This window comes from Chaetodon trifascialis, chromosome 4, assembly GCF_039877785.1.
Source record: "Chaetodon trifascialis isolate fChaTrf1 chromosome 4, fChaTrf1.hap1, whole genome shotgun sequence".
NCBI classification, from domain to species: Eukaryota; Metazoa; Chordata; class Actinopteri; order Chaetodontiformes; family Chaetodontidae; genus Chaetodon; species Chaetodon trifascialis.
Window position 1 is genome coordinate 20,192,046 of NC_092059.1, and position 19,332 is coordinate 20,211,377.

Genomic DNA, 19,332 nt, shown 5'->3' on the forward strand with positions numbered 1-19,332 from the left:
AGAGCTCATGTGATCTCGCGGTATTTCCGTCGGCGCTAAGGCGAGGAGGAGGGGGTAAGTCTCCAAAGGCTTGATTTAATTATAAACGTATCCCGAGCGGGCGGTGTTTAAGTCCTTTTCACAGCCGCTCGCGCTGTCTTGAATGAAAACTCCGCTTGTTTTGGTTCCACTCTGTAGCAAAACAAGCGGTGTTGTAAAAAGGCAGGGCGACGATTAAAAAGCCACAGGCATCAAAGCTTCATCACATCACTTCTAATTAATTTCTCCCCATTTTATCACCGTTATTACAGTGGTACGTTGATGAGCGTCTAAAAATAAGTTTCTATATTTATCTGAGACTAGCCCATCATGGTTACATCACACATAAGAAAAAAACATTTACCAGTGTAGGAATTTTAACAGTAAAGGTTACACAATTATATTAATGAGTATTGTTTTTCTAATATCAATTTAAGAATGAAAAAAAAAAATAAAAAAAATAAATCAGTTTTAATTAAGATTTTAAAACAATCGACTTGGACTTTATCCTTCATATTGTGTTTATTTTTCCATTGTCATAACATTCAGGTAAAATCATAAGGTTTAAGATAAAATATACATTTCAGTCATAGTGTGGGAGATACTGTCTTGCACTGAATGTGTCCACATTTCGGGGGAAATAATGGACTATAAGAATGAAAACGCATGTTCGACGTGGTTTTTGATAAAGTACATTTATGAGGTGAAAATTGTGTAAATAAAGCAGCCCGGCTGGTGGTGTGTCTCCGCTTTACTCCTTAGTGCAGTGCGCAAGGGCTTTTCATTGGGTGTGTTCTGTTGCACGTCATTGCGGTCATTACGGTAATGATCCTATTCTCCCATTCTCCCGTTTTCCCTGTGGCCGTAGTGAGTGAGTGAGTGGAAAGCGGAGTCTGCCCGCTGCCTGGGAATTTCGCTAAAGCACAGCAGCGGCCACTGCCATGGCTGAACGCCGCGCCTTCGCCCAGAAAATCAGCAGGTAAAGACTTGAGACCTCGAAACGAGCTGGTGAACGGCGCACCGAGCACTTTGCCGCTTGTATATGGGTCGCCCTCAGACCACTGCTGTGGGAACCCCGTGTAGGAGGCCCAGCCAACAGAGCAGCCTGGCTGCTCCGAGCTAGCCGCTTGTTAGCCATAACGGCAGAGATGCTCAGACCCACCCAGACAGACAGCGACACGGCTAGCAGATGGTCTCCTTTCCCCCAATGGATGCTAACAAAGGAACGAGATGTAATATCGTCGTAAGAAATGCATTCTGGCAAAAGGAGCTAGGTTTTTCAGTAATAATACGCAAAGAAAGGGACTTGCTCTTAATTGAAAACCGTTAATTTTGGACGGTTAGCTAGCCTTCTTGCCCACAGTAGCTAACGATGAGCAGTTGCTGGCACTGGTGGAGATGTGACTGAACTTTGTAGTTGTGTTTTTAGCGAGAAACCACAGAGAGGAGAGAGCAGATATTTGTAATGCAGTAAGTCTGGGAAAGAATGGCTCCATCGACAGCTATCAGATGGCGATCTTATAATCTCTTCTCCGCCCCTCAGACAGATCAAAGTAATCTCTTTAACAAAGGGCTTTGTGCTAGCTGTCAAATACCATCATCATAGATAAATATAGACAGACAGATGGATAGACGGATGGACGGACAGACCGACCGATACATAGATGGATAGATTGATCAGGTGGAGATGGACCGTTGTCTCCCACAGCGATCTACACATACATGTTTTGAGTTCTGTCATTGCTGAGTTAGTGAATTCACAGTCCAGTCATTTTAGTATTTGCGCAAAAAACACATTTTCCTGCTTTTGGTTCAGTTTTTCTCTGAACTGATGTCAGACCTCTTCACTGCATGAATTGAGGGTTTACAGCCTTCTTCGTGATGATCTGATGTTTTTGGAGAAGGAGGAGTGTCTGCCATCAATTTTGCTTTCAATTTGGAAAACCCATATTATTGCAAAAGACCCTGCACATGTTCTTAAATGTCCTTTCCTCTTCCATTTTAGAATACAGCTAAGCTCATTTTATAGATAAAGAAACTCAACAAACATGATAGGGTGGGTTCTGAAGTCGTAGCGATTGCTATGATTATGCAGGATGCCCATTTCTTTGTTGGTGTCGGGACTGGAGGAATCTGCCCTCCTAGCACATTGTGAATACAGATCCTATTGATCAAAATCATGTTGCTGTAATTACATATTGCTCTGTGTAGATTGCACAAACCTCATGACAGGTTATTCACACAGGGTGAGAGAGAGATGTCTGATACAGTATGATGGTCAGCTAACAAATTTAAAGATGAGTGTAAACAGTAGCCATACAGTATATGCCTTGATATATAAAGCCACCTATTACCACAACATGACAAACTGGCCTTAAAATGGCCCAAAGAGACAATTGCCTGACACAAAATATGAACATTACAGTCTTCAAAAAGGGCACATTTGTTGCTGGCTGTTGTGTCAGATTGCAGGATATTGTGCCAGTCTTTGTGATATTGTATTGACTGTGTGATTTGGGCAGTTGGCATCTCAGTGAAACTTCCCTGAATAAATGAAGGTCAAAGAATTGTTCACTGTTTGGCACACTCAGACTGGAGGACACTGTTCACCTTGCTCATGTTCTTCATTTAGCAGTGAAAAAGTGCCTCTTTTGTACCAGCTCAAGCACCCTGACTTTGATTAACGCAAATGAGTTCACTTATGTCACATGTTGAGACAAATTAAGTGAATAAAATTGGCCGTTCATAGTTTGTTCCTCAGAGTTATTGTCGTCTCCTTCATGTAGAGACCGTCACAAAAGCTGTTGGTTTTTTATCACGTTATTCCCCTCCACAGTCATCAGTGCTAAGTAAAGATCTGGTAAGAGGCATTGGGGAGGACTGTGGAATGTGTTTGTTGGTTCACTGCTTTCTCCAGTTGAGACAGCACTGCACTGCAGAGCCCACTGGATCCCTACTACAGTACACCACCATGTTATCTTAAGCTGGGAAGCTGGACTGCAGCTTTTTACCTTCCTGGTAAAGATAATATGCTTAAACCTTTATTTTGCAAGCTGGCCTCAGACTTCAGGATCATTTCTGTTTGTGTACAGTTTTCATATGATGAAACAGCAATTCACTCAGCGTTCAGTGTCTATGGAGAAACCAGACGATGTTTGTGGTTTGCAACCTTGCTGACTGGATCACACCTAATCCTTGCTCATCATCGCTGTAATCATGTCCAAGAGTTTAAAGTAAACCTGAAACTAGTTACTGTGGTAGTGCTTTCAGGATAGAGAACAGAGAGAGTCTGGGAAATGGACAGCTTGTTGGTTATGAAGAAAAGTGTAATGAATAAAAAACAGTTAATCATAATTGTTGCTCCCTTTTAACCCCCATGTTACCTGTGTAACATAACCTTGTGCTGTCAGTGTCTCGCCTTTATCCTTGGTTCTAATTTGTCATTTGTTTCTGTCACTCTGGGCTTCTTGCTGCGTTGTTGTTTTGTTCAAGGCAAAGGTCTCTGAGTGGTTTTGGTGGTCGCTGTGATTTAAACGACCTGTGTATCGGTTGAACACCAAGAACTTTGTGCTGACCGCTGGAGTCCAGAGGTTTTTATTTCTCTCCGCTCTGTCTGAGTGTAATATATGATGCTCTCTGAGGTGACACAGCGAGACTATGAGCAGAGAGACACAGAGAAAATCCTAAAAGGACAAGAAGTGTAATATTCAGTGTTAGTTAGCCTCATCTTTGACAGCTTTAGGCACTTAAGTGGAAATTTGCAAAATCCATCATTATGAAGAAGTGTTTAATATTTGAATTTTAGTTGAACAGCAGTAAGTCTCACCAGACACCAAGTGTCACTTTGCATTGAAATCACAAAATATTTCATGATACAACATTAACACATTATTAGTCACTCTGTGGTAAGGTCACAATTCTGTATATTCCCCAGGAATAACAGTTTGGTACTGAAATGAGTATTGCTATTTATTGCTCTTATTATTTACTGCAAAGTTGGCTTTGAACTGTTTCATTTAGTTTTCGGCGTCTAGTTATTCTCAGCAGTGTAATACTGTTGATGCAGAGGCACCAGTGTTGCGATTTTCACAAGTGTGTTCCAGTCTGTTACTGCACACATTTGTCATCTGAGCATATTTAAAACATTATTTAGCTGGCATTTTGCCTTTATTTGACAGTGAACAGTGTTGCGAGAGACAAGGGAAAAGGTAAGAGAGAGGGATACGACATGCCTGCCTTGAATCAAACCGTGGATGTTGATCTCATGTGGCATGCACCTTAACTGTTAAACGTGACAGTGATACGTTGCTTACATTGGCCATTTTAGGGTTACAGGTATAGGGATGAGTCATACAAGATACCTTTCCTCTGTTTGCAGGACTGTTGCAGCAGAGGTCAGGAAGCAGATAGCTGGCCAGTATGGGGGCTCACCACAGCTCTTCAAGAACCTCAATGTTGGCACCACAACAAGCAACACGGTGAGTAATCTCAAAGACTGTGGAAACTGAAATATCACTGACTGACGCCTTGGATCTTCATGCTAGTGTGACAGCTGCTGCTGCTGCATTGTTTGAAAACAGAAAAACAACCAGCCTAAATTGCAATGTCAGTGTCTGTACTCTCATACTGTTGATTTTTCACATTTTGCCAAATGGATTACTGGTGTCTGCTATGTTGGGAAAACAAACACATGAGCTGAAGCGTCTGCTCATGTGCCTTTATGGCGTTGGTATGAAGAAAACTCGACTCAAAGATTTCTGGGTTTTGGCACTCTTAAGATTTTTAGTCACATCTCACTGCTGTTTATTAATGTGCACTTCAACATTTTGTAGATTTACAAGATTTGAGGTAAATATTAGACATGTATCATCAAGCAAGTGCAGTATTGTAACAATAGGGATACGTGCTGACATGAGTCTCTAAGTGTACCACAATACTGCAACCTAAGACGTTTTCTTTCGAGTTGGTCGTTATTTGAATGGCTGCACAACTGTTGTTTATGCCTTGCTAAATACCATGAGGGATAACCATTGATTGGCCTGTTCACCACATCCAGTCTCTGCTGCAGAGTTTCTAAGGTTACGTTTGCATGATGCCAGACTGTGTGTTTGTTAAAGGGGTAGTGCCAACTGTCTGTCAGCAGCCCTGAGCTGGAACACCAGCAAATACTTCCCCTCTCCTCCTTAATTAGGCTACAGTTGGCCTTTAATTAAACTGGGAAAGGTATTTGTGTTCAAATTCCTCGAGAGGGACAGAAAGAGAGAGGACAAACACACACACACACACACACACACACACACACACACACACACACACACACACACACACACACACACACAGGGGATTTCATCACTTGTGGGGACATTACATAGACTTACATTCATTTCCTGGAGACTTACCCGAACCATAACCACTATTTGCCTATTCCTAACCCTAAACCTAACCTAACCCAACCTTACCTAACCTGTAACCCTAACCTCAGTCTGCACCCTAAAATGTAATGATTTAGAGACAGATTTTTGTCCCCACAACGTGAGTAATACATGGGCTCTCCCCGGGTTCCTCGCTTTAGAAGCAGACTAAGACCCATGAAACCATTAGTCTAAGCTTTGAAGTAGCGCACTAATCAGGTTGCTTGATTTTCCTGTTTGGAATGGAAAGATGATCCAGAAGCTAGAACTGCTGTCTCAGCAGAAATAACAGAAATTACCTCATATTTTTGACCTGTTGGTGCGTATGTGGTGCAGATTCATAGACTGACTAATAACCCATAACTCTGCTGCTTTCCTCCCGGGTTGTATGGGGAATCAATCCCCTGAAGCCTTTACTAAAAACTAGTGACTTTAAGACTTTACCGGGACATTTATGTACAATAAAAATAAGAGGCGCAGACAGGAGAACTGAACAGCTGACTACGTCTTCACAGCTAATTAACTTTTCCCATCTCCCTGATCTCTCCCTCCTGTTCCTCGCCCACCAGGTTCCCCTCACAGAGGCGGTGGAGCCGGTGGATTTTGAGGAGTACCTTATCACTCATCCTCCCATCGTTGAGTCAGGTCCCCTGAGGGATCTCATTGAGTTCCCCCCAGATGATATTGAGGTCATCTACACTCCCAGGGAGTGTCGGACAGTGGCACAAGCTGTCCCAGAGGAAGGGTAAAGCTGCTCTTTGGTCAAAATGCAATTGGTGGTAGTAGCTGGTGTGGAGGTAGATGCAGTTTTTTCTAGTATAAGAGCATCTCTGTCACGTGATGTGTTCTGTAAGACTTCATTATTGCTGTTTTTAATTATTGGAAAAGTTGCAGCACATTTATAAAAACTTGAGACCTGATGCCATCACTTACTGTAGCTGTTTCAGAAGAGGTGGCACAAACACTGGACGTGTACTTCACTGTACCAGAAAGATTGAATGACATCACTATCATTAATAGCCTGACATCTTTCTTTGCTTAGACTAATGCATTTAAAGCCTTACTCTTGCTATTGAAATGAAGCTTGTTGGATTGATTGAGTCTGTCTGGCTGCAGGGACACTGATGCTCATGTCAGAGATTGTGTCAGATCCTACACAGAAGACTGGGCTGTCGTCAACAGAAAGTAAGGCTTCACTTTGTGGGATGGTTTTATCACCTAATTTCATTTCTTAACTCTTCAGAACAGCCTTTATATCTGTAAAATATTATTACTAGGTTGACCATAAAGAATAAGTTAATGACTTCTTGCTCACTCAGATACCACAAGCTTGGTACGGGCTTTAACCCCAACACTCTGGACAAGCAGAAGGAGCGTCAGAAAGGCCTGCCCAAACAAGTGTTTGAGGCTGATGAGATGCCAGACAACAGCAGCTACCAGGACGATCAGGTAATAATCATCAGTCATGAAAAAAATTGATTTGTCCTTGCTTTTGATCTCTTGAAAATGTCCAATTGGTGATTCAAAGATATTTGGAGGACCATGTTGATGCAAGAGTTAACACTGTGTGAGTGATGGTGTGGCCTTGATACTCATTTTTTGGGGTTTTCCCTGTAGGATGATCTGAAGCGGCGGTCGATGTCCATAGATGACACGCCACGCGGCAGTTGGGCCTGCAGCATCTTTGACTTGAAGAACTCTCTCCCAGATGCCCTCCTCCCTCACCTCCTCGACCGTGCCCCCAATGAAGAAATAGACAGGCACAACGAAGAGCAGCGCAAGGCCAACCGCCACCGCGAACTCTTTGCTCTGCACCCCGCCCTTGATGAGGTAGCGTGTCCCCCTTTACCTACGCTGGAACCATTTTTATGCTAATCACCATCCCATTTCCAGTGTAGATTTTGGCGTTTTTGGCAACAGTTTTGTGTTTTTCTCAGTTTAAGTACACCAGTGAACTCAGTCTTTGTGTTTGAAACCAGTTCCAGGATTTCAGTAATTTTTCTTTGGAATGATTAAATTTGCAGGATAATCAGTGAAGTGTTTTTTAAATTCACTAATTTACTGATTTCACTCTGTGATCTTCTGTGTGAATGTGTAGGAGGAGCCCATTGAGCGCCACTGTGTGCCTGAAGTACCTAAAGAACACTTTGGCCAGAGGCTACTCGTCAAGTGCTTGTCCTTGAAGTAAGCGGTAGACAGCCTTTTTTTTCCACAGAAAAAAAAAAAAAAAAGCATTTTAGCTCTTTTATTTAACTGCTGCTTTCTGCTGACCCGCTCCTTTTTCTCTCCCCTTGAAGGTTTGAGATCGAAATTGAACCCATATTTGCTAGTTTGGCCTTATATGATGTCAAGGAAAAGAAAAAGGTAAGCTGTTATGCTTTCCTCGGTGCCTCCTCAGCCCTGAGTTGTAGGGTCACTTCTGCAAACCATTAAAATTGTTGGGAGGCCAAAACGAGTTTGATGAGTGGACTATAAAATTTTATGTTGTGGCCCTGTTATGCTTGTAGGAATGCAGTTAAATCATACAGTGGAACTATGTATCTATCTGTAGAAGACCGTCCACTGCTGTTCTTTGCACTCCTCTTTAGCTGACAAACACTAGAGGGTAGCAGTTGCCTTGATAAGTAGATGTCTCATAGATACTGCTCTTCACAGGAGCTCCATTATTTCACAAGTGGGTCATTTGTCACTGAAATGTGATCATGTTTATCAGCCATCATGAGCAAAAGGTTGCAGTAACACAGCCGTTCACTCAAGAATTCTGATTTAATACTAATGGTTGTCAATCTGTGGCCACAGTGTTACATTTAACATTTCTGCTATGATCATGTTACAGTTACCCATGTGTCTGTCTGCATGTGTTCCTCAGATATCAGAAAACTTTTTCTTTGACCTAAACTCTGAGCAGACGAAGGCAATGCTGCGTCCGCACATTCAGACTGCAGCCATCTCCACGCTGGCACGCTCTGCCATATTCTCCATCACCTACCCGTCCCAGGATGTCTTCCTCGTCATTAAGGTCAGACATTTATGACATCACTTCCTCTTCTCAAGTCTTGTTTTGCAAATAAATTGCTACACTGTATTTCCAACATAGATTTAGATAGTATTAATCCAAGAAGGGAGCCCTCATCCTTGTAGCCTTTTCTGTTGTGAATGTGACAGTAAAAGATGATTTAGTTCCTGGTCTGTTTCTGTTATGAAGATGTCGGGAGATGCTTTCGACGTGTTTATTTTTTCATTGTTATTTCCTTCATGGCAGCAAAACAGGTTACACGAACCATTCGAAACTCTTGTAGGTTTAACCCGGAATGAGACAACATAAATGGACTTGAAGAAACCTGTTAGCCTAATAGCATTAAGGGTACAAATATCTCATAATGCAATGCTCTCTGTAGGAGCCGGTGTCACCCTGCATTCATAATGCATATTTGATGTTGTGAGTAGTCCTCAAATACAATAGGACCTTTTCAAACATAAGAGGGTGTCCTCTTAGATGTGGGCAATGCCATAATTTAAATACAGTCGGCTGGTATGTGACAGTTGGTCTCTGTCCTGCATGATCACTTTTACTGCTGTGCGTGAGGGTGGTGACCGAAGGTGTGCTTTGTCCTCAGCTGGAAAAGGTACTGCAGCAAGGTGATATTGGAGAGTGTGCTGAGCCCTACATGGTCTTCAAAGAGTCTGATGCTGCCAAGGTATGATAACTGTCAACTGGATGTTGAATGGCATATGAATATTCTCAGGTGTATTACTACTACACAGTACATTATGTTTTAAGTTTAGAAGTATGTTCTCTTTTATCCATTATGTTCAGTTTGAAATCTGCATCCCTGTTCCTGGCAGTGCTACCCATTTTATTTTTTGCAGTATATAGTCACATTCAGTTTCGTGTTTCTTGTTTCATATAACATCTCAAATAAATGTGTTTTTGTCATAGAATAAAGAGAAGCTGGAGAAGCTTCGCAGCCAGTCGGAGCAGTTCTGCCAGCGTCTTGGTCGCTACCGCATGCCCTTCGCCTGGACCGCTATCCACCTGATGAACATTGTGAACAGTGCTGGCAGTCTTGAGAGAGACACAGAGCTGGAAATGAGCCTCTCAGGTGTGACATTCTTCTAACACAACCCTTTAGATCATAACTGTAAGCATGCAGTATGTATGCCAGTATCAAGTCATTACTAGTCACAGTGTAGAGGCAAAAATAACCGCGATTAATGTTCTTATGCTCCTGATCACTCACAGCCTCATTGTCACATATAGTTATTGACCCTGTGCCAGAGACCCTGCAGTCACGCATGAGGCTCATGAACATGTCAATACATTAACCTCACTTTAAAATCTTTATCTGAAAATGACCTCCCAACAACAAACAGAATGAAAGGCAAATTTAAACAGAGAGAAAAACATCCAAAGTTTCCAGCCATATTGATCCGTGTTGTGCTATTTTGAGTTTGACCTTTGGTGTTTGTTTGACCTTTAACCTCACAAGGTAACTGACTATGGTGGTGGCTTTTTTGTTGCTAGGCAGATTAGAGAAATGTATTCTGCTCTATGTATGTATTGTGTCTATGGGACAGAAATATGGGATTCAACCCTGAAAGAAAAAGCTGTCACTGAAAACAGAATTGAAGATTTTTGCTTTATGAAAGATTGTGCTTTATTATTTATTTATTTTTATCCCTGTGTTCAGAGAGGAAAGGCTCGTGGTCAGAGCGGAGGAACTCGAGCATCATGGGAAGGCGTTCCTTGGAGAGGACCACCAGTGGAGATGAGTCATGCAGTCTGACAGGCTTTAGACCTGCAACACTTACCATCACCAACTTCTTCAAACAGGTCACATACACCAGACACAAGTCTGAAATATATGTATTTCATGCACGTCTTGGGATACAGTGTTCTGCTTTCTGTTTGCAGTTTTTAATTAAATTGTCATACGCTGCACATTGTGTTTTAGGAGGGGGACAGACTGAGTGATGAGGACTTGTACAAGTTCCTAGCTGATATGAGAAGGCCTTCATCAGTGCTGAGGAGACTCAGACCCATCACAGGTACAAACATGGGTTGAGCGTTCTTTGATTTCTTTGTTTTCAGGCTCATCTCTAATTGACATCATGATTCCCTTGAACTACTTGGAAATTTGAAGATATGAATCCCCAGTCTTTAAATTAATATGTCTCTTTTTGTCTTTCTTTCCCTCTCTGTACACACACTCTCTTCCTGTTACTTCCTGTCACTCTGTGACTGGCTCCACAGCCCAGCTGAAGTTGGACATTTCTCCAGCTCCAGAGAACCCCCATTATTGCTTGACCCCTGACCTTATGCAGGTTAAACCTTACCCAGACAGCAGGGTGCGCCCCACTAGGGAGATCCTGGAGTTCCCTGCCAGGGACGTCTATGTGCCAAACACCACGTACAGGTACAGGAAAAACATTTCTTTCCAAGTGTATATGGGTTGCAAAAATACAAGCTTTTTAAAAAGCTAATGTAATTCTAAAGCACAGATTGAATTAATCAATTTGAAATGTATTTAAACACGGTCCTTTTGTCTTATTTTGTTGTGCGTTATTTCATGTTCACTGCCTTTTTGGAAAGTAGTTATCCAAGGGGAGGGATATTACCGCTACCTTTTGTTTTTTGGAGAATTGTGTGATTACTTATTAGAAAATCTAGGTGGATATAGGCAAATGGCACATGCTTCATGAGCTGAATTGAAACATGCGCTTTATTTATTATCATTTGGTGAACTAAAGATGACAGCCTCAGTCAAACACATCTTCAACCTGTAGAAATCAGTACACATTTATTCAAGCTTTGCACCGTGATGACTGACACTGGCTTGTTAATGTTCACCTCATGTCTGCCAGTGTCCTGCGTACATATCCCATCTGAACAAGTGCTGCTTTTGTCGAGAGATGCTGCTGACACGGCCTTGCTACCACAGTCTGCAGATAGCCAGTTGCCTTCCTATTGTAGATGAATAATGCCAGTACTTATTGTTTGATATTCTTACCTATCACAACTTTTTCTTGAAATATATGTGACATATACTCTATGAGGTCATGGAACCGGAGCAGTGATTCCAGGTTCCAGCCTTATCAGGTAAATCCATTTTAATAAGCTATACCTGTGGGCTACAGGCCCTGCGCTGGAAAATAACTCTTCTTTTATACTTTGAACTACCACAGATATTATTGTCTGTATGCTGATTGTACTGTTGCAGCATGGAAGGCTCACTTGTCGGGGCCTTGCTTTTAGATTCTGAATTAATATGCTGTCGTACTGATTCTTATGGCAGCCAATACTTCATTTTACATATAGTACTAAGTTTATATCAAGCCAGTGTCTTTGCTTTTGTTTTCTTCCTCTAAGAGTTTACTTGGTACATGACAGAATTATTGATCACACGACAAAAAATATAGTTATGTTAGACAGTCATGGTTTTATTTTGTCTACATAAATATGATTTGTTAGAGCACACAGCTACTTGTCAGGGTGACATGTTAGTATGAAGCACATTTACAGTACAGTTAGTACTAATAATGGACAAGAGTCAATATGACTCAATAACATAGGAAGTATGCAGAAATGGTGTTTTTCTAAGAATACCAGCATAAATCAGGTAATAGCATGAACATAGATTAAATACTTTACAGAGTAAAAAAACATAGAACAAATAAAGGGAAAACCTCATCAGTATGCTGCAAAAGCTTTGAATCTCTAATATTTTGTACCACGTTGCCCCTACTTTGTGGATTTTCTTTCCATGGAACTAGGGATGAAGCAGTGTGAAATACCAGGACAAAAATTAGATGGCCTTCATTGGAAAAAAGCTACCAGTAGGTCCTCTTTGACATGTTGGAGATGCAGTGTTTCTCTTGAACCTCGGTATAATTTGCATGCTGTATGTAATAACCTTTTGGCTTTGGTGCCTGCAGTTCCTGGGAACATGCTATCCTTTCACATTACAAAGGTAAAATTTAAATAGCTAACACAGAAGCTGTCAAAATACACTTAAGTTCAATGGAAAGATAGTCAAGCAATGTCAGTTATAGAATTACCATAGTGCCATAGTTTCTTCTCTCTTTCTGCTGCAGTGCTGTGACATTTTGCAGCCAGCACTGAATCAGGTTACTGATGTGGATCAATATGTCCATTTTGCAAGTGAATGCAGATGTTGCATAATGACAGTTCTACTGTCCCAGCTGGATCAGACCCAATAGGTTAATGACCTGGTGGCATGGTTGCATCATTGTGACGGTTAAGCATATTCTGGCTTGTGACACTTTTGGCCTGTTATCTGCTGTTCAGCACCAGCCTCGAACGAAACAAGGTGAGGAAGCAATTGGCTTAATGTTGCAGATAAAGAATTTGAATGTTGTAAACTTATAAAATGTCTGTTACTTCACTTTCTCCTCCTATAGAACGTTTTGGCTGAGTGTTAGAAATCAGTGCTTGTGGAAAATGCGAGTGGTGTTGTAAAAGAAGGCATGTGTTTTGGGGTTCAGTCGAAGCTTTCAGCTGGACGCGCTGGTCGTACAGTGATCTTGGTCATCTTCAGGGAATATGAGGGCCCTGTGCCAGGCTTCCAGTGCATGCCCTTCCTTCTCATTGAGCGTCCCTTTGCCCTCAACCACAGATATCTTCCATTAAGGTTCGTCTCTCCGCAGGCATTGAACCACCAACCACCTGCCAAAGGGTTAGGATACAAGACACAAATTATGTAAACAAAACTTGGTCTTCACAAGTTGTTCTTAACAAAATGACTTGCTTTCATAAGTGTCAGCTGGTAGAACTGTTCACCTGTGTAATTGCGAGTGCAGTTGGAGTTTCGATGGTTGTCGTTGTTTCTGTCTTTTGTGGAGAATCTCATGCCAGTGCTGTGGGCCATGGCGTCAGGCAGGTCACCAGAGAACTGGCTGACATGAAGGGTGTAGTCCTTTGAGGGACCCTCCAGTGAGAAGCGGTACTCAGCCCAGTGCTGCTCTTCCTTCCAGTCCTCCAAATCAATACGCAGGACGTAATGTCCCTGCTGGGTTAAACTCTGGATCTTCTTTAAGCCCAGCCAGAAATCCTCTGCACACACACACACACACCAGTCAGTCTTTATCTTGTTGGGATATTTCTTATGTAAACTTTTTTTTTCACTATCTTTCAATTAGCAGGACATCTCCAAAGGTTGTAGATTTCATTTCAGTGTAATTACATTTAATTTAATTACATGCAAAATTCACAGACTCTGCCTTTTTTCTAGTATTGATAATTTCTTTAACACAACTTTTTTTTATTCAGTAATTTATCAGATTCTGCTTTGTAGGCTTAGAGACAGCCATCTTTAATCAGAGCAGACATGCCTGTCTGTGCCCTTGCTTCCATTGGTCTATGGGAGATTGTGCCACGAAACTGTAAGGTGTAATCATCAAGTAGGTAGTTGTGTAAGAAGGTTACAGTTAAAATTCCTGCATGCAGGGGCCATTATTGTGAAATATGGCTTGACTGCATCAATAAGCGGCTGTCTGAGCCAGTGAGTTCTGCAGAGAAAGTTGTTGTGTACTCAGACAATACAGGAAGTCACTTTGTCAGTTCACGACTGGTATTTAACAATTACTGTTTCCTATGACAAGGCCTACAGGAAGTAGTTGGAACTGTAATTTTTTAAATGTATTTTTTAAAAATGCAGTTAGTTATTTTAGTTAAGCAGCAATGTAGATGAGACTTTGAAGGGTTAACTCGTGTATTTATTACAATTGAGGAAAAAGTCTTTGGCAAATGATACCAGTACTCACTTTCCAGATCTCCAAAGCCTGTCTCATACTCGTTCCATGTCTGGTCAAAATCCACTGAACCATCGACCCTGCGTTGGATGACAGTTGAGCCTCCGTCTACAGAATGGTTTGGAAACATGTTTCAAGTCAGGTTTCGGTTGTACAAGCCACACAAAAGTTTACACAAGGATCAGGAAGCGTCCTTATCATACTGGAGGTGATGTCAGTGGGATATCCACCTCATTGTCTGCCCTTTTGGGTAACCTGTTCCTGCGGCTGTCTTGCTTGATAACCTTTTGGTTTTTGTTTCTTGCCCCATGCCAGTGCCTATGATTACAGAAACATTTTTTTGAAGCTGTCAGAACTGGGATTGTTGTAGTGTCACCCACCTGAACCCATTTCACAGTAGACGTTGAAAGGTTCAGACTGGTTTGGCTTGATAACATAGATCCCGCTGCTTGCCTCTCCTTTGTTAAACAACTCACTGCAGTCCGTGGAGAGGTCTGAAACACAATGAAGAAAATCAAGATGAAGGCAACCAAATTTCCCCCAACCTTTGCTTTCTCCTTTTATTTTAAGACATTTCATATTTTATTGGAGTATTTTGAATAACTGACAACACATTTGAAAGAATTTTACCATTTGTGTCCAGGTCAGTTGAGTTTCCTGTCAGATATTCAAACATGCCAGAAGCTGAAGTGTCTGAATCCATTGGCTTATCGGCTGTATCTTGAAAACTGTCATTGCTTATCTGCAAGAGAGTGCAAATTAATGAGCAGTGTTAAAGTATGTTGTCAGCCCTAGAAAAAGCAGAGTTACCCTCCCCATATTCATATTTTGTTCCCATATAAATCAGAAAAAAAAGACAAAGTGTGAAAACTTGTTGAACAGTTCTCTACCTTTTCCTCCAGATTTTTAATCTTGCTTTTCTGGTTGTCAAGCTGATCATGCTGCTCCCTCACAGCTCTCAGCAGATTGGTGATTGTTTTCTCTTGAGCTTCAATCACCTCCTAAAAAAATGCCACAATAAAAACATGTTTCCATTACACATAATGGGCTCAATGATATGCAGTAAAAGAAATCACTTAATCCCGATAATTTTGCACTTCATTTTCACTGAAAAGAAATCATGATGATGTGATTTTTGCTGAAGCATTAACTGTGATTAACTGTTAGCTGTTCAGCCTTAACATGTTTTAGAGACCAATTGTTGACTCACCTAAATTGAACAGATTTCTATTAATTCTATCAGTAACAAAATTATTTTGTTATTGGTATTTTGCTTTTCTTCTGCCAGTATACATTTGCACATTTCACACCCCCTGTATTTTGACAGCATCTAAGTATAGTTGGAAACGATAATGCGACAGATTGAAACATTGTCTATCAATAATCATTACAGTAATACAGCAATAGACCATGGTCATATTAAGAGGAGTGTTACCACATAGGCTTATCTTGGGACCTATGCTCTTTGTCTAACACTAATTTAAGTGGCATGCTGGTTGATGTTACCCAGTGTAGTAGAGTTTATAGTAGAGTTTCCATTGTTAACCCCATTTGAGGAGAACTTTTGTGCAAATTTAATTTGTTTGCTCTTCCTTTGATGTGCACATATCATCCACTAACTGATGCAATCTTAAAAAAGGAGCTTGGGTGAATTGCGTCAACACGTATCAGCTACTTACCTTGAGGGTTGTAATTTCACTAAGCTGGTCAACAGGAACCATGCTCTGCGACAGTCCCTTAAGCCTCTCCTCGAGGTTCCCCACCTTGCTCTGCAGCAGCGTACGCTCGTGCAGGATGCTGTTGATCTTAGAGTTGATTTCCAGGGACAAGTTCTTGATCTCCTCATTGTTGACTTTCAAGAAATTGGTGGTCTTCTTCAGCTCCTCCTCTTCCTCCTTGATCTCTGAGGTGACCACTGAGAGCTGGTAAAAAGAACGGTCGAAAATGTTCAGCTTTTGGAAGATGTCGTTGATTTGGGCTTTGGTCTTGTGGACAAACTCCCGTAAACTCTGGCCCAGCTGCAGGAGGCCGTTAGCAAGTAGGCGGACATCATCCAGCATGGCAAACCGAGACTTTGCCTCAGTTGGGCTTGGCACTGTGGTAAAGGCGTGAGAGGGCATGGTGGGGTACTCCTGTCTACCTGAGGACTCCACAGGAACAGCAGCAGCAGAACCAGCTAACAGCAGCAACAGGCAGAACAGCTTCATCATGACTTTCTTGTCCAATCCTGGATTGTGGAATATTTTCGAGCACAGTGTGTCAGTCCTCTGGCTTTTCTTGACTTTGTGCTCTTCTCTATGGTGTTTTTCTCCCTCTGCCTAGAACCTAGACTTACTTACGGTTTAAATGTTGTGAGAGCTGCAGGCTGCCCTGTGTTATATACTGCCCTTTCAGTAGAGGAGGGGGGGATTAGCTGATCATTAAACCCTACTATGTTTTAGCTCTGTACCCTACCTCCTCCCAAATCCCCCCCGAGCCCTCCCTCTCCTGAACAAACAAATCACAGCAGTGAGCAAATGACATATACATCCCCCCCTTCTCTACTACCCATTTAACCCCAATCCCCTCTCCATACCACACCCTACCCTGTTCTCCATCTGTGGTGCAGAGCTTTAGCTGATCAGCAGAAAGCCAACAATGGCCATCACAGTTTTTGATGGATCGTCAGTCTGATCAATCTCAAACCTTATAACCCTGCACACACTTGCTCTGATTGATAATACTGTGTGTAATTAATGCTGTTGGGGTTGATTTAGCATCCTGCTGAATCAGCCTAGAACCAGGCTCTCTTCCTCTCTCTCCCTCCTTCTCTCTCTATGTAGGGAGGGGAATGAGCCTGTCATCTGTGCCAGGGTTGAGCTTCTGGGCATGAATGATGTTGGAGAGTTTGGACAGTGTGTACTCATCATCTCATTTTTATTGCTCAGCCTTGTCATTTTTTTTTTCCAAGTTTGTCATGCCTTGTGTGATATTTTTCAATGCCACCAAACATGAAATGGAGAATATATAGTTTACTGATTAGCTTGCAGCTTTTAAATGACTGTCCTCGTATGGGGAGTCCTGTCGTAAAAATCAGTCTTTATGGGAATTTCTTAGTAAGTTGTTTCACACAGACTTGAAATGTTGGTGAAATATGTCCACCTTCAACCAGAGAGGGAGGAGGAACTAATCAGTGAAATGACTCATGTAGTATTTTTTTAATAGGAATATAAATATTTAGACTTTTGGCAGTCTAAAGTGTGCGGTTCTCAACCTCTAAAGTAAGCTTGTCCTGTTATGTGTGTGGAAAAAAGCCTCCCAGACTGAAGAATTGCTATGTCAGGCCATCATTGCATTTTTGGATAATCAAAGCTTGAAATTGGTTCTTGTTCATACGGACATGTCTTTATTGAAAATTTCTTGTTTGCAACTTTTGTGGAATTTTGCTATTTGTTAGAGTATATTCTCAGTGTTCAGCACATCAGTCACTTTGAAAGGCATCAGACGGTTGTTGGTTCAATCCCTTGCCTCTGCATTCTACATGTTGAATTATCCTTGGGTAAGTTATTGAACCCCAAATTGCTGTGTTCTTGAATGGTTAATGTTTGTAATGAGCAGGTGGCGTAGCCGCTATTGTACGAGTGTGTGTGTGAATAGGTGAATGCAGACTTGGGTTATAAAAGCGCTTGTTGTCAGACTAGAAAAGCGCTATATAAATACAGTCCATTTACCATTTGATTAGCTTTGGTTTAAAATGGAAATATTTCTGCACTCTGGCTGTTACAGTACACCTTAAAATACCACAGTCATCTTAATGAGCTTTCTCTAGTAATTTGCGGTTATAGGGCTGGATGACTGCAGTCCTCTGTAATGAATGACTGCTTCTTTTTTCATATGAACATAGCAGAAAGAAAGGGAAATATTTGACCACGGACAGGGTGAATGTGCCAGGAATTTGCTTGATCATCATAAAGCCGGTAATGATATTGAGTATCCTTCATGCCAGTGCAGTGATTAGCACTGTGACTTAGCAGCAAGATGGTTAGGGTTTTGAACCTGTCATGGCCTGCTGAGGCATTTCTCTGTGGAGCTGCCATGTCCTTGCCCGAGTTGACCTTTGCAGTGGAATCTTTGCTTGACATGGCACTAAACGACCTCGCAATCAGTTGAAATAATGTGATGTCCACTGTCCACTGCTGTGTTTGTTTTGTGGTTAATTTTAACCTGAATATTCAATGAGACGGTATATTTGTTAGTTGGATAGGTATTTGGTTTTCAAGTTTGGGATTTGGATGTTTATTTTGTTTGTTTCTTTGAGGGATGTAGGCTATCAATAAAGGTGAACTGCAAAATACTCTTTGTCAGCACATTTGTGCACTATGATAAACCTTATGGATATAAATCTTAAATCTTACATTTGTTGGAGCTAAGATGCTTGTTTCACAGTGCCTTGGAGGACTGATGTCTTGGATTCAGAGCCCATTATTATGAGCACTTATGCAGGTCTGTAATTGATCAGTGATAAGAGAAATGGTCAGAATCTGAGATATTCTTGTGGCACCATTTGTAGCAGTTGTAATTCTCTGCATTGGTCACTGCATCTGCTCTGATAACGTGCTGTGAGTCGGTCCTTTGTTCCAGGTTTGGCTGGTGTGGATACTGCCCCATCCTTTGTTTATCGCAAGGTGAAAAAAGTCATGCTCACACACTATTGTAGCACACAGTTGGCTGAGTCATCATTATTTAGTGGGATGAGGCCCTTTTTCGAGTGGAAAATTTGTTCATATTTTGCACTTTAACAGATCTCTAACTTCTTGTACTTTTAAGAGACAGTCTAGGGTTGGGTTGACCAAGAAGGATTAAATTAAACCGAATTTAGGCATATGTGAGATTTGTTGATTCAAGATTATTTTCGACCCTCACTGCATCTCACAGTTTTGTTTTAAACTCATTTTATTTAACATTTTTATTTGAATAGCCGCTCCAGCCGTCCGGCTTCACGTAACTGCCAGCTAATCCAAAAATGGGCAAAGAGGTGGAGCGTTGGTGGAGTTGAGGTTGGCTGAATGAAGTGTTGCTGCTAGCTATCACTCACAGAGGCCATGCCCATGATTATGCATAACTTCCAGCCTCAATATAATTTAAACATTAT

At 41.6% G+C, this 19,332-nt stretch overlaps 2 protein-coding genes across 25 annotated transcripts in view; one reads left to right on the forward strand and one right to left on the reverse strand.

Annotated features, from left to right (window-relative positions):
• Positions 1-878: 878 nt before the first annotated feature.
• dock7 (dedicator of cytokinesis 7) overlaps positions 879-19,332 on the forward strand; it is a 46,837-nt gene continuing 28,383 nt past the window's right edge. For all 24 annotated transcript variants that reach the window (XM_070960058.1, XM_070960049.1, XM_070960052.1 and 21 more), the window contains exons 1-14: positions 879-997; positions 4,397-4,496; positions 5,999-6,174; positions 6,546-6,614; positions 6,749-6,878; positions 7,047-7,259; positions 7,528-7,613; positions 7,727-7,793; positions 8,299-8,448; positions 9,047-9,127; positions 9,370-9,532; positions 10,121-10,263; positions 10,385-10,478; positions 10,684-10,846. In XM_070960058.1, coding sequence (XP_070816159.1) covers positions 960-997; positions 4,397-4,496; positions 5,999-6,174; positions 6,546-6,614; positions 6,749-6,878; positions 7,047-7,259; positions 7,528-7,613; positions 7,727-7,793; positions 8,299-8,448; positions 9,047-9,127; positions 9,370-9,532; positions 10,121-10,263; positions 10,385-10,478; positions 10,684-10,846 — 1,673 coding nt within the window. In that variant the 5' untranslated portion in view covers positions 879-959. The remainder of the gene's footprint in view (positions 998-4,396; positions 4,497-5,998; positions 6,175-6,545; positions 6,615-6,748; positions 6,879-7,046; positions 7,260-7,527; positions 7,614-7,726; positions 7,794-8,298; positions 8,449-9,046; positions 9,128-9,369; positions 9,533-10,120; positions 10,264-10,384; positions 10,479-10,683; positions 10,847-19,332) is intronic.
• Positions 11,847-16,554, reverse strand: angptl3 (angiopoietin-like 3). Its single transcript, XM_070961138.1, has 7 exons — positions 15,881-16,554; positions 15,092-15,202; positions 14,832-14,943; positions 14,582-14,695; positions 14,214-14,309; positions 13,231-13,503; positions 11,847-13,116 (listed from the first exon to the last, which is right to left on the reverse strand). The coding sequence occupies exons 1-7, from the start codon at positions 16,409-16,411 to the stop codon at positions 12,932-12,934; spliced, it is 1,422 nt and encodes a 473-aa protein (XP_070817239.1). The 5' UTR covers positions 16,412-16,554; the 3' UTR covers positions 11,847-12,931.